The 14,055-nt window shown below is 44.2% G+C and overlaps 1 protein-coding gene across 2 annotated transcripts; it reads left to right on the plus strand.

Annotated features, from left to right (window-relative positions):
* Window positions 1–849: 849 nt before the first annotated feature.
* Window positions 850–11,950, plus strand: taf4a (TAF4A RNA polymerase II, TATA box binding protein (TBP)-associated factor; the record flags this gene model as incomplete). Of its 2 annotated transcripts, none has more annotated exons than XM_080460689.1 (15): window positions 850–2,006; window positions 2,562–2,695; window positions 2,881–3,000; window positions 4,068–4,157; window positions 4,344–4,466; window positions 4,645–4,734; window positions 4,853–5,065; window positions 6,667–6,808; window positions 6,913–7,015; window positions 8,238–8,407; window positions 8,487–8,617; window positions 8,866–8,991; window positions 9,709–9,765; window positions 9,867–9,989; window positions 10,562–11,950. In XM_080460689.1, the coding sequence occupies 15 exons, from the start codon at window positions 1,298–1,300 to the stop codon at window positions 10,727–10,729; spliced, it is 2,499 nt and encodes an 832-aa protein (XP_080316815.1). In that variant the 3' UTR covers window positions 10,730–11,950. The 2 variants fall into 2 exon arrangements, with proteins under 2 accessions (XP_080316815.1, XP_080316816.1); XM_080460690.1 differs by having other exon boundaries at window positions 1,298–2,006; window positions 10,565–11,950.
* Window positions 11,951–14,055: the final 2,105 nt, after the last annotated feature.

Genomic DNA, 14,055 nt, shown 5'->3' on the forward strand with positions numbered 1-14,055 from the left:
AACTGTTTGTCTATACTTTCATACACCTGACGAAGGGCAACAGGTTGAACAGGTGGAGACCAGGGTGAGAGCTGTTCTTGATGTTTTGTGCACTGCATTGAGAGATGTAAAATGAGAGGGGAGAGGGAAATTAAATTAGAAAGGATTTAAAAAAAACACCCAACTAAATATGGACTCATAATTTACTTATTTAATTTGTATATATGGCGTACCACCTTATAGTTAATAACAAATATATAATTTTCGATTTAAATTCACACTGCAAGACACAAATGTATAACCACAGTGTATTTTGGGTTTCGTGTGGTGGACAAATTCAAGAAATGTGGATTTTGATCTTTATTTCAGCAGAAATTTAGCTTGTCCTCATTTTCTTGAATACGAGCCAGCGGAGCCACACTGTCCCACGACTGTCAGCTCGGTGTATTTCCTCTCCCCGGGAGGGTGGGGCGTCCTCAGACGTCTCTTCACAACAGCAACTTCTCCCTCGGCTACAACGCTGCAGCCATCTTGCACAGCGGATCGAGCGTGAACAAACTCTAAAATTTGGCTTGTTCGCTTGTCGCAAACCACGATATCGTTCCACCAAAAGTCACAAAGTGTGAATGCGACACGGAATATGTATCGTATGAGTGTGAGGACACCGGCGGCGAAGTAACGTTTGACGAAAACCGTCGGTCTCCGGCACGGTGTTGTTCCGTCTAGTGCATCCCCTGGAATGACAGCTGAAGCCATTGGTAACGCCTTTTACGAGGCCGAGGAGCCAATCATGGCGCGCAGAACCCGGGGCTCGCGGATGTTAGGCTGTTGTGCGCATGCGCACGTCAGTCGGTAAGTACCTAACTCGTCAGAAGCTCGCAGGAGTGTGAAGATGGCGGTTGGCTGCGGTCCGCTGGATGAGCGCCTTTCACACACAGGGCTGAATAAAGCGGTAGATTGTCATCCTGCACGGTCTGTAGAGTCACAACTATTGCTCTTGTGTCACAACAACCACTGGGGTAGGCGCCAGGCAGTCGGTAATTACATGGTTATAGTTCGGGGACTAGGGGATAGCTCGAGCTAATGTCCAGCTGGGACTTGGTCAAGGCGATTGCTAAAGCAGGTACGCTGTAACTACTAATGTTGTTTTCCTCTTTGTCTCTCCGAGTTTACACGAAAAGCAGGCGTCGGAGCTGACAGAGAAAGGCAGTAGAGGTGCCTCAGCCTTGCCCCATTACATTCACGATTGTTTGTGCTTCTTGTTAAACAAGTTGAAGTGCAGGGGGTCTCTCCATAACGAGCCCCCCATGGTTCAGCTATGGACGCACCGACAGCCAGCACGGACTCCGCCGCGGGACACGACCCCGGCAAAACACTTGTTGTCAGCGGCGGTGTAACTTTTCTCCCCAATCACCAAGGGAAAGTAGGTCCACACTCAGCGCAGGCTTTCAATGGGAGCCAAACTATGAACTCTCACAGTTCAGGAAGCGCTGCCCCGGCTCACGGGGGGACGGTGGTGACAAGCGGGGCTGCTAACAGCAGCAGCCCGGCTGTCAGCAGCGCAGCGGCGCTGTCTAAAGGGCTGACCCCCCCGAACACTGTCATTCAGACCAGTGTCGTGGCTTCAGCTCAGCCTGCGAACCAGGCAACGGGACCCACCGTGACGCTCGTCAGGCCGCCTATGCAAACTGCGGGGTCGGTTGCAACTTTGAACGGGAACAATGCTGCAAGCCCCACCGTGGCTGGCACCCATGCCGGTATCGGCGTGAACAACGGCCAGACGTCCGGCTTCGCGGCTGTCAGCGCAGGCTCGCACATCATCAAGGCAGAGCCACCTACAACAACTATAATACAGTCGACACCGCAGACTGTGGTCAACCCCGCTGCCGTGAGCTCTCCGCGGACTCCTGCGGCGATGGCTCCCGGTTCTGGTGCGGTCCGGTCCCTCACTCCCCAGATGCTGGCCCCGAGGCTCACACACACTGCACCGGGACAGCCCGGTGTACATAACATCCAGCTCCCGCCGGGTGAGTTAACGGCCAACTTCTCAGAATGGTTTGTCATATGTAACTCATTAATCCCATAGTGATTCTCAGAACCACTTTGACTGGCACTCACGTTAATGTTAACACCACTAAACCAATTATTTATTATTGTTTGGTGTCTGTTTATATTAAACAAGATGGATTGATGATTTTTACTTTCTGAATGTACAGAAATGTGAAAATGCCACTTTTTTTTTAGTTGACTCTACTTTGAAAACTAATCGTTCCATCCATCCATCCTCTATACTGCTTAATCCTGTCTAGAGTAACATTGTGCTGAACCCAAACTCCAGCCAGCTATGAGCGAGGGGAGGGTACACTCTGGACAGGTCTCCAGTCCATCACAGGACAAACACAGAGACAGACAATCACACACACTCACATTCACACCTCTGGGCAATTTATAGTCACCAATTACCATGGATGTTTTTGGGAGATCATGCAAGCTCCACACAGAAAGGCCAATCAGATCATATAAATCTATTTGAGTACTTTTCACTATATTCAGGTTTTGTCATATTTTCTGACCTATATCAGGAATGGTGCTGGTACGCAGTGAGAGCGGACAGCTTCTGATGATCCCTCAGCAGGCTCTGGCCCAGATGCAGGCCCAGGCGCAGGGGGGCATCACACCTCGGACCCCTGCACCAACTAATGTACCTCCAGGGCAGGTAAGTCGTCAAAGTTTGTTTTTGAAGTTTATTTATAATTGTTCTCTATTTTGCTCAAATTTTGAAATTGAAAATAACACGCTTGCTAAGTCTGCAAAATGATAGAGTATACATTTGTGATTTGACATGGAAAGCTGTGCATGCTGCTCACTCCTTAGATGACTTGCTTTGTTGCCGTATCTCAGGCTTCTGGAAACGCCATCATCAGCAGGCAAGTGGCTCCCAGCACCATCATCAGACAGGGCTGTCCAACCCCGACAACCCTCACTGCAACTACCACTCTTCACAGACCTCCCATTCTTCAGGTGTGTTCAACTCAACTCAGTTATGTTTATATAGCGCCGAGTACAACACAGTCATTTCAAGACACTTTTACAGAGGCTCAGACCAAGACGTTCCAGTTCCACCGTCTGAGATTCTGCAGGAAGGTAGAGCGAGATGAAGACAACATAGACTACAGAAGTGAGACAGAAATTTAGTGACATGTAGTGGTGAAACATGGTGAATGAGAAGGAAAGAAGGTCAATGCCGATCTCCCAGCAGACGTAACCTATAAACATTTCACTAGAGTGAAGTGTCAGTGTGTTGACAGCAAAGTATTGTTGTAATTTGTAGGTTTATTCTCCTTTATTTTCTTGTGTTAGCATATAGGCTGCTACTTACTCATCCCTGAAGCGTGTTATTTCCAAAGGTTTTGGTTTAGAATTCTAATCTCCTCTCTTCACTTTGTGGTGCGTATGCCATGCAAAATATCTAAAAGCCTCATTTACTGTTTGGTCTTGATATTATTTTAATGGAATTCAACAGAAAAGATAGATACATCAGAAGTGTTTAGAGTCTATGTTTCCACAAAGAGAAAGAGACACACTGGTTGCATAATGTTAACGCATGCATTTGTATATTTGTTCTTCTGAGAAGTGTTTCCTGTGCTCGCTTTATGAGAATGAATTGACAGGAATTTTATAAGTTTATAATCGCTTAGGACAAAACAGATGAGAATATAGTGGCCTTTCAATAAAATGTTAAATGTTGTCTGTCAGATGGAAATAGATTCAAATGCAAACATTCCTGTAAATGCGTCTTTAAACTCTCCTTGAATGTGAAGTGTTTCACTCTGAGTGGAAATCAGGCTTGCTTGCTCACAGACGATACTAAACTGAACGCAACACATATTTCCAGCAGTAAAACAACATATTATGACAATCATATCGTATATATAAATAATGATTCTCCTTGGTCATTTCAAACCTTATCTATGGGATTACGTGCAGCTAATAGTGATGTGGTGGACGATAGCAGAGGGGGTGACCAGATTGAGCTTTGAAACAGCTGCATAACTTAAATAAGTTGTCTTGATGTTTTTTTTCCCCAGAGCTCAGTTGGGGCCACGGTACCAGGAATGACCTCTTGGCCAGTCAGCCAAACAGCTGGGAACACCGTTACCTCAGTAACAGTGAGCAAAGTGGGTGGTGATAATCCTCCGTGATCAAATGGATCTTGGCATCTGCACTGCTCTGTATTGTGGAGAGTTTGACACTCCCAGTAATGGATTTGCTTTGCTGTAAATGCTGTATAATGACAGCTTGTTACTGTGTCTTATCTGAGTCATTTGGATGTTTGCAAACCAGATGATTTGTGTTTCTGGCAGGAGACGATGGAGAATGTGAAGAAATGTAAGAACTTCCTGTCTACACTGATTAAGCTGGCATCCAGTGGGAAGCAAACCTCTGAGACTGCAGCCAGTGTGAGAGGGCTGATCAAGGACCTGCTGGTGAGCGCTGAGCGTTACAAAGAGGAGGCACACTGTTGATGACAGGAAGTAAAAAAAATGCCAAGTTTGTAACTTCTACCCTGAAACACTGAAAACTCCTTCAGCCAAGAGAGAATCTGTACAACCATCCTGGTAAACCTTACAGCTTTCAACTCCAGACTTTTATGTGTATTATTAGGAGGGCAAACTGGAAGCTGAAGAATTCACCAGCAGATTGTACAAAGAACTGAACTCCTCCCCCCAACCGTATCTCGTGACTTTTCTCAAGGTAAGAAGTAGTTACTCTGTTTTAATTTTGTGGTTTTTCCCAGAAAAGACCATCTAATTACCAACTTCTGTGAGTACAAAGACTTAATGTAACGACTGTCACTTGTTGTATTTTGTAGAGAAGCCTCCCAGCTTTGAGGCAGCAAACCCCAGATTCAGCAGCTTTCATCCAGCAGAGCCAGCTCCCGCAGCCAGCCTCAGGTCCAGCCTCTTCCAGCCCACCCACCTCCACCACTGTGGTGCTTGGCAGCCCGGCCCCTCGCCTTACTGCGCCCATCACCAGACCCCAGCACCAGCCAGGCGTTAACAAGCTGGGACAGGCACCCTCACTGGTAACCAACCGTTTGTTCACATGCCGACTAAATCTGGACCTAAAAGTACAAGAGCTGAGAACTCTGATGTCGGGAATACTTTAATGAATTGGTCACAGAATGGGAGAGAAGTGAAAACAGTTTTGTGATGGTATGATCAGCACAAACTTAGCAAAATGACCTGAAATACAGCACTGACTAGTGGGCCAGGTTTACATGACCATAACAGTCAGGTTACAGAGAGTAATCAGGAAATTGTCATGAGCGGATGTTCAGAAATACAACTATCTGATTTCCTTAGTGTGCACGTAATATATCCTGTTATTTCAACACATCTCGTCCTATCTATCCTTCGCTGTGTCGGGTGCTTTCATTCCATCTCAGATGAAATCTGTGTCCTTCGTGGCTCTTTGTTACTGCAAGGCTTGTTTGTCGTCGTCTGTCCTCCGCTTATGTTCTGGGACTTCTGTTTTGTACCTTTTTTTTTTCTTTTTTTTTTAACACCTGCACCGATGTAAAAGAAATAAACAAATTGGATCAGATTGAATATTCCCTTCCACAGCTGGGAAATTCTAGATGTTGCAGCAACAACAAATCTGTGTTCAGGTCAGATTTTTTGTCATAAAATAATGAGATTACTCCCATTATGAGCATATTACGTGATGCTGTTTACATGGTCACTTGGATTAACCCATAAGTCCTCTGATAATGATCTGATTTTTAGTATGCATGAAAATGAGCTCTGTTTGTTTCCCACGCTGTTCATTTAAAAACAAATTTTAGGGGGGACAGAAGAGCTGTTGAGGACATTGGGAAGATCTTTTTCATTTCCAAATTTATTTCGAGCTACACAACACAGGCATAAAAGCCAGAAAAAAATACAATAAAAGAAAAAATAAAATCAACACTCTAGCTCGAAAAGGAGTGGGAAGAAGACAAGCTTATTAACTCCCACCCCTGTTCATAAACTTAAATAATAATGATAATGTGGCTGCTACAATAACACTGTTAAAATAAAACAGAAAATAAAACAGCCAAGACATATAGTCTATTATATAATGTAAGATATTACTAATACAATATAATTTTTTCTTTTTTATCTTGAACATACTTGAAAATCTATGACTTCCTAAACATTTATATTGTTTTTATTTATTTATTTATTTTTATAGAAAGATTAAGAACACCGGGACCAGAAGAAGTAAAAACAAATAAATTGTCTTTGGAAAATATATATATATAATATGATTATTATTATTATTATTATCATTAAACCAGACATCAGTTCCTGGATGAAAGCCGACTTCATGGATGCAGATTTTTAAAAATTAAAATTGAAAACTAAATCTTACAAACGCTTCATGAAGATTGAGTAGAAAATCGTACATCTCAAACATATTAATTGTGCTTCATATTTTGAATCAAAACTATACAGTAGTTCATTTCATGTGTTAATCAATTCTCCACGTCCAGCTCGATTAACTGAGAGGATTCCCATCAAGACTTTGTTTTAGTGCAGTAATAAAGTCTTTACAGGAAATGAAGCACCGAAGAACAATAACAGGTACAGTGTATTTAGTTTCTTAATGACAAATTCTGGGTTCCACGTCTCATCTTTACAGGTTCTCCAGACTCCGACGCAAAGAACAATCTTGAGATCTCAGGTAACGTTACCGACGACCCCCATGGTGACGCTCAGGAATCAGGCGCCGGGTCGCATCATGCTGGGACAGCAGCAGGTCCAGCTGAAGGAGCTGCAGCCAGGTGAGGGTGTGGAGCTCACAGCCCGTCAGAGCATGTGTGTAGGTGATCAGGTGAGCTGTTACGCGACAGCTTTTGTGAATTAAAATGGGGTTTGTCTCCATTAGTCCCACTGAGGCCGGAGGTGCCCTCAGTATCTAAACAAGTGTCCGCTGCAGGCTTGACCCTGGCTCAGAGGAACAAACTGAAAGAAGCAGGTGGCACTTTCAGGTGGGTGGCATTCTCTTCAACTACTGTTGCTTGAAATCAGTTTCTAAAGTATTGCTTATTGAAAACCAGCATAGCGGAATAAAAAATTTAGATTTGTGTTCAGGTGTGGAGTGTTTTTTTTATTTTTTTATTTTAACTGACACAGGGAAAACTCAACAGTGGAGTATTTTGCTGTTTGATCGCTGCTCCCTTCCTTTTTAAAAGTGCTTACTTTGCTCAATTGTGTTTAAAAATTCTTAGTTTGTGTTTAAGCAACACTTTGGGGAAGTCAGCCTCTCCACCAAAACGAAATTGAGGAATCGTGGGGTGACCTCTGACCAAGCTTTGTCACTCGAGCACCATTCAAGACAGCTGGTTAAAAGCTGCTTCTTTCAGCTGCGCAACATTGCTAAGCTAAGCTCAGCTCAGGCCCATGCTGTCTCAGGGGGAGCTCGAAATCATCATCCATGTGTTTATGTCCTCGTGGCGAGACTACTGCAACGGCCTGTTCACCTGCCTCAACAAGAAAGAGTTGGCTCGCCTTCAGTCTGTCCAGAACTGTGCTGCGAGGCTGCTGACCAGCAGCAAGAGCTCCCACATCACACCTGGATTAAAATCTCTTCACTGGCTCCCTCACTTAATTAAGCCCTACAGCCCAGCTCGAGGACTGAGGCTGTCTGGGCAGTTCCTGCTGATGGTCCCACCTACCCACTTTAAAACTCAGGGAGACCGATCCTTTAAAGCCACCGGGCCCACCTTTGGAACGCGCTTCCTTTAGACCCGCGCTCCCTGGCCTCAGTCGATGCTCTTAAAAAGCGCCTGAAAACGTTTTTGTTCCAACAAACGTTTTCGACTAAGCTGACCCTGCAGTGTTGCTGCATTCTAAGCATTTTATACCTCCCTATTTACCCACATGAGTTCTATGTATCCTTAGATGATCTTTTAGATACGTCTACTTTTGTGAAGCACTTTGTGACCACTGTCTGTGAAAACCGCTATTATAAATAAAGTTACCTACTTACTTATTGCTACTTTAATTGGACAGTTTTTGTAATGAATACTCTGCATTGCTTTGATGTATGTGTGTATAATATCTAAAATATCCACAAGAAGGAAGGGAATCTGTGCATTTGTTTCCTTTTGTAACCGCGCTTGATGGGAATTAAACCTTGTATCTTCAGAACGCTGGTTAGTCATGCGTAAGTGGCCTCCAGTTTTCAATCCCGCATGCCTTCCTGAACAGAGACGACGAGGACATCAACGACGTGGCGTCCATGGCGGGCGTGAACCTGTCTGAGGAAAGTGCAAATATCCTGGCCACCAACTCCGGGCTGGTGGGAGCAGTGACACATTCCTGTAAAGACGAGGTCTTTCTGTCCTGCGCCGTGCTGCAGAGGAGGATGCTGGAGATCGGTGAGACGCCGACCTGAGTGTTTCCACTCTCCCTCATTTATCAGTGGATTACAGCACTGACATGGTGTTTCTGCTCCAGGTAGCAAGTATGGCGTGACAGACCTGGGTGCAGAAGTGGTGAACTATGTCTCCCACGCCACCCAGCAGCGACTACAGCACCTCCTTGAAAAAGTCTCCCAAGTAGCACAGCAGAAAAACTTCAATTTCAAGGTTTGTTTATCAACACTGTGAACAGTGTTTTCTTTTCTCCCCCCCCCGAGGGTTAGATTTTGCTCTGCCAGATCCTTGGAGAGAAAATAGAAATGTTCTGTCTCGGCAAAACACATATTTTAGCGTGCAATGACAGAATTATCCGACAACATTTAGAGTCACTCCACCCACTGCCGACTCTTTTTTCTTTTTTCCTCGCCTCAATATTTGGGTTTTTACCCCTTTGTAACGCGGCTGTCTTTTGGCAGGAGGATGACATCTACGAGCACAGCGGTGACGTTCGCGCTCAGCTGAAGTTCTTTGAGCAACTGGACCAGTTAGAGAAGCAGCGAAAGGAAGAACAGGAGCGAGAAATCCTCCTGAAGGCAGCTAAGGTGAGGCATCCCCGTCAGGCGTCAGAATAATTTCATCCGCTGGCGACTGAGGAAATTACCTGAAACTTTTAATTGTATGAATAATCTAAGCAGTGTTTTTTTTCCCCTTAGATGAGGACGGTGTTGTCACTTGTTAGGTTGGCTCAGTTAAAACAAATTACTGTGTGATATTTATATATATATATTTTTTTACTGTTAATGTGGCTCATTTGTGAAAGCAAAGGCTGTGTTATTCATATTGTAGATCACAATCGATAATTACTCCCAGTGTCCGTCCAATTCCAGACAAACTGCTGGGACTCAACAGAGTTTACAGGAATAAAAAGGTCACGACTGTTAGGACTTAATCTCTCCCAGTTTTATAGTCGGAGTTGCAAACAGCTTAATATCATTATATTGGGTGCCTTCAACATAAATGTGAATGAAATGTGTTACGAGCACATCACTGTGCTCTGCAGCACCTGCAGCCGACAAACTGGGCAAACAGTTTCAAAGAATCTATTGTGAATACATTACTTTTGAACAAATAATACTCGATGATGAATCTTTTAGTTCCGTTAGTGTACATACAAGGGATTATATAGAAGACAAGCAAATAGCCATAAGAAGGTTTTTTTTTGTGATCTTTAGACATTTATAGAAACTGGATCTGAGGCTCTAGTTTTGCACTCGCTTCTGCCGGCATTAATTAATTGTGTTTTGCTTTTGGCTCCACAGTCTCGAGCTCGGCAAGAGGACCCAGAGCAGCTGCGTCTGAAGCAGAAGGCAAAAGAGGTGCGATGGGAGGAGGAAAAGCAGCAGAGCCCACAGCTCTTTGTCTGTACATTCAAACACTCACGCTTCATTTCCATGTCGGCCTGTGTGTTCTTGTCCAGATGCAACAGCAGGAGTTGGCTCAGATGAGACAGCGAGAGGCCAACCTGACGGCTCTGGCAGCCATCGGTCCGAGGAAGAAGAGGAAGAATCTGGACTCTCCGTCTTCCTCCGCTTCAGCTGAGGTAACGTTCAAATCAGTTTATTGGAAAAGGTTTTGGGGTGAACGAGAAAACTCTGAATGGTTCTCAACATCGTGGCGCACATCCTTCTTCAGTCGTTTCCATAAATGAGTTGGCAGAAATTCCAAGTGAGGCTCCTCTAATTCAGCACAGAAAAAAACCTGCTTGAGTCGCACGGACAGAAAACACACGTTGTGGTTGTACACATGCTGGAAGTCAGGAGGGATATGCTTAGCAGTAGCAGGCAGGTATCAGACACACAAAGTTGATTTGGTGACGAGCCGTCCCAGACGGCCCCTATCCGTTTTCTCTGCCGTCCTCGGAGGAGGCCTCGTGTTTGGTGGGAGCTGAGCTCTGGCACACTGTCAGTGGACTTCTGTAGTCACGGATTAAATAACAGACACATTCATTTAATACATAGTCAGACATACACAATTCTTACTCTGAAATACAATCTGACTTTATTTGAGCTTATGATATATATGATATATGAATAGAGAATAAGAAGCTTTGAGACTCGTATATGTATTCCCAGTGTGCTCAAGCTCAGTTTCTCATTTCTCTCTGATCTCCAGCAGGGATCGGGGTCGGGTCCATCTCTGTCTGGCGGGCCCGGCTCATCAGGCTCTAGACCCACACGGCAGCGCATCACGCGCGTCAATCTCAGGGACCTGCTCTTCTGTTTGGAAAACGAGAGGTCTACCAGCCGCTCCCATTTCCTCTACAAGGGCTTTCTCAAATAGGCGTGATGTCATGAAGGAGGAGGAGGAGGAGGAGGAGGAGGAGAAGATGGAGGTGTGTGGAGGGACCAACTGCTCCCACTACAGAGAGCCTGAGACTCCTGTAAGGGAAGAAGAAGAAGAAGAGGATGACTACGGCGACTTGGCACATCTGAAGGTTCATCAGACAGACGTGATAACCTGGAATCCACTAGTGGCCATTCAAGATGGTTTCTCTACCTCCCTCCTCAAACAACGCCTATCATCTTTTAGAGCAGCGGTTGATTTCCCCCCCAGTTCTTCTTTTTTACAAGATGGTGCAAAAGTGGAGCTTATGTTGTGTGAGGAAGGTTTTTCTTTTCTTTTTCTTTTTTTCTTCTTCAAATGAACAAACAATATGTAAACGATATGCACTGTAACATAGTACAGTTTATTTCATGAATATTTGTACGCACATTAGGCTTCAGAGCAACGCAAATAATTTGTTTTGATAGACCACCAACTAATCATGATCAATTTTAATTTGTCGTCAGCAGAATTAGTGAAACCTTCAAACCGTGTAACCGACTGAGTTGCCTTCTTATCTCTAAATAAGCCATAAAGTCATCGGTGAGCAATTAACCCTTCCATAACTAAGTTCATCAACTCCATTATCTTACACGATTTTCTTTTCCTCTTGACCATATTTATTCACTAAATTGAATCAACGTGTAGTTATTTATTGAACACCTCAACTGTTTCATGTAGCTTCAATTCAAAACCACGTGCATTAACGTGCGCAGGACACGTTTGAAATTGGCGTGTAGGTTTCAGTGTGTGAAGACAGGCGTGTCTGTTTTGTTTTTAAAAAGTTTGTCTGGTTGCTATTTTTGAAAACGTATTTCGTGTTTTGATGGCTAAAAGTTTCAACAGGGGTCAGACTGCTCATCGCTACACCAAACACGCGTCTACCTGAAGCTCTATTTTTGTAGTTGCCCACTAACCCACATTTTTACTCTTCTAACGACGAACTGACGCTGTCCTCCAGTCACTTCTGTACCTGCTTATATACTAGTGTGCTACTGGTCAGCCCCGACCAGTTTTGTAGTATCTGATGTGAGAAACTGGAGTTTCTTCCTGTATATTTGTAAATGTTGCACCTAAAATTTTACATGCTGTTTTGTATAGAATTGAGAATTTACGCATCCAGAAAAGAAAATCAAGTTTTCTCTATAAAAAGTTTGAATAAATATTGATTTTGCAGTACCGGATTTTGCTTGACGTTGCAAGAGTGTTGGAGGGGGGGGGGGGGTCATTTACATTCGAAGTGACTCATTTATTTTAATCTATTTATATATATATATATATAAGAAATGATTTTTAAAAGTGCAGTAAACACAAAGATGAGCTCGCATGGTAAGCAGCAAGAGAAGAAATGGCTTTTTCAAAAAGAAAGATATATCCTTAGAAGAATTACAGAAAATCAGTAGAATTTTTATTTTGGGGGTGAAAAATAGCTGAAGTGGAGAGTAAACCCAAAGAGTTTATCCTCAGAAAACGAAGGAACTCATTGTCACAAAACATAGTAAAGGATCTATTTCACTCACAGTGTGTGGCGAGGCTCCTTCAGGTTTTTTGTACTTGTGCAGGGTGTGACGGTGACCCCACGCCCCACCACACCCTGTACAATTCAGAGACACTTGCTCATGCATTTGCTTTCGGCCGGCTGGATTATTTTGCGGTGTGTTTACTGGTCTCGGTAGATAATCTGGTCGACGGCTGCAGCCTCACCAACAAAAAGAGGGTGGAGCACTTTACACCTGAGCTTCAATATCTGCACTGGCTGCCTGCGTGTCAAAGGATCCACGTCAACATTTTACTTCTTGTCTTGTAAAGCTTTGAATATCTAAATGTATCTTGTAGAATATGAAACATCCAAACCCCTGAGGTCCTCAGGAAGAGTTTACTCCGTGTTGTCAGAGTCATAAGATGAAGCAGCTTTTAGTTACTCTCCTCACGTGGAACAAACTTCCGGCTGACACTCGCTCAATCCGACCTTTAAACATTATTAATATTAATTGGAAAAGCTTTCCATTAAACAATAGATTGAACTTAGTTTATTAAATTTCTATTAATGAAGCTTTTACTTAATGTACTCTTTTTCTGCCTAATCGCTTTTTTTTTAATTGCATTTCATAATAATAACCATTTAAGATTAATATTGTTAATCTCCTTGCTTTAACGTATTTATTTTATTTCCTTAGAAGCACTGTGAATTGTCAAGTGTCTGTATAGTTGTATAGAAGTTTTGCAGTCAGGATTTGGGAACCATTGCCTTGTGACATGTCAGTGGCTCATAAATCTTAGTTTGTGCTTTCCTGTCCTCCACTAGGGGGCAGCATTGCACCGTTCAAACATCTGGATGCGTGTCGCACGTGGTGGCGGGAGTTTGTGCATGAATGAGCTGAACGCCTTTTAATACCATCTTATTCTACCTGTTCTCAGATAAGTCTCCTTAATCCTTTAACATCTGTAAAGCTACATGTAGTACACCGTGTACCCCCCCCCCCCCCCCCCCCCCCACCCCACACACCCCACTTCCACCCCCCCGGTTTATACATGCATCTATTGAGTACAGCTCCCAGGAGAACTTCCTCTCTGAATCTGGAATCACGCTCACAGTCTGTCCTCTCCCTTTGTCCGGCTGTCTTGTTTGAGTCCGTCTCCATTATCAGCCCACACCCAGAGCACAAGCAACAGCTGCCACATCAGCTGCTAACATTCACCAAAAGCACAGGCTGGAAATAATTAGGCCATTCTGCCACTGGGACAGTAGCCTGATGTTGTAATGATTGGGAGCAGCTTTACTATCTGCGCAGACCAAAGAGGAACAATAATATTTGGAGCTCAACATCAGCGATGATGAGCCACAGTTTGATCCTCTGAAATGAAAGTACACATAGGAGCCACTAGGGGGCAATAGCTCATTTTAACCCAATATGAGATCATCTCATAGAGAATGTTGGCTCAATCCGCATCTTGAGGCTCCTCTTCATATCACCTGGTTACTTTCAGCATCAGTATTTTGCACAGGAGGGACTGCTGGGCCAGTCTGTCAACCACTTCTGTGGTAGAAGGGAAAGCAGTCAGCGGCGGCGTCTGTGAGGCGAGGACCTGGGCGAGGCTCCAGCGTGGCCTGACATTCCCTCGTATAGTGACCCCGACTAGCGTTGGTGGTGATTCAGGTGAGGCCTCGCTCCTTGTGCCTCAGCCCACTCCAATATTTTCACTAGTAATCCCCCTTCCACTCCTCAACACTGCTGCTCTTTCAGAGTTAAGTCTACATAAGCTCCCACTTGAGTGCCAGAGGC

The sequence above is a fragment of the Lipophrys pholis genome (genome assembly GCF_963383615.2).
Source record: "Lipophrys pholis genome assembly, chromosome: 4".
NCBI lineage: Eukaryota > Metazoa > Chordata > Actinopteri > Blenniiformes > Blenniidae > Lipophrys > Lipophrys pholis.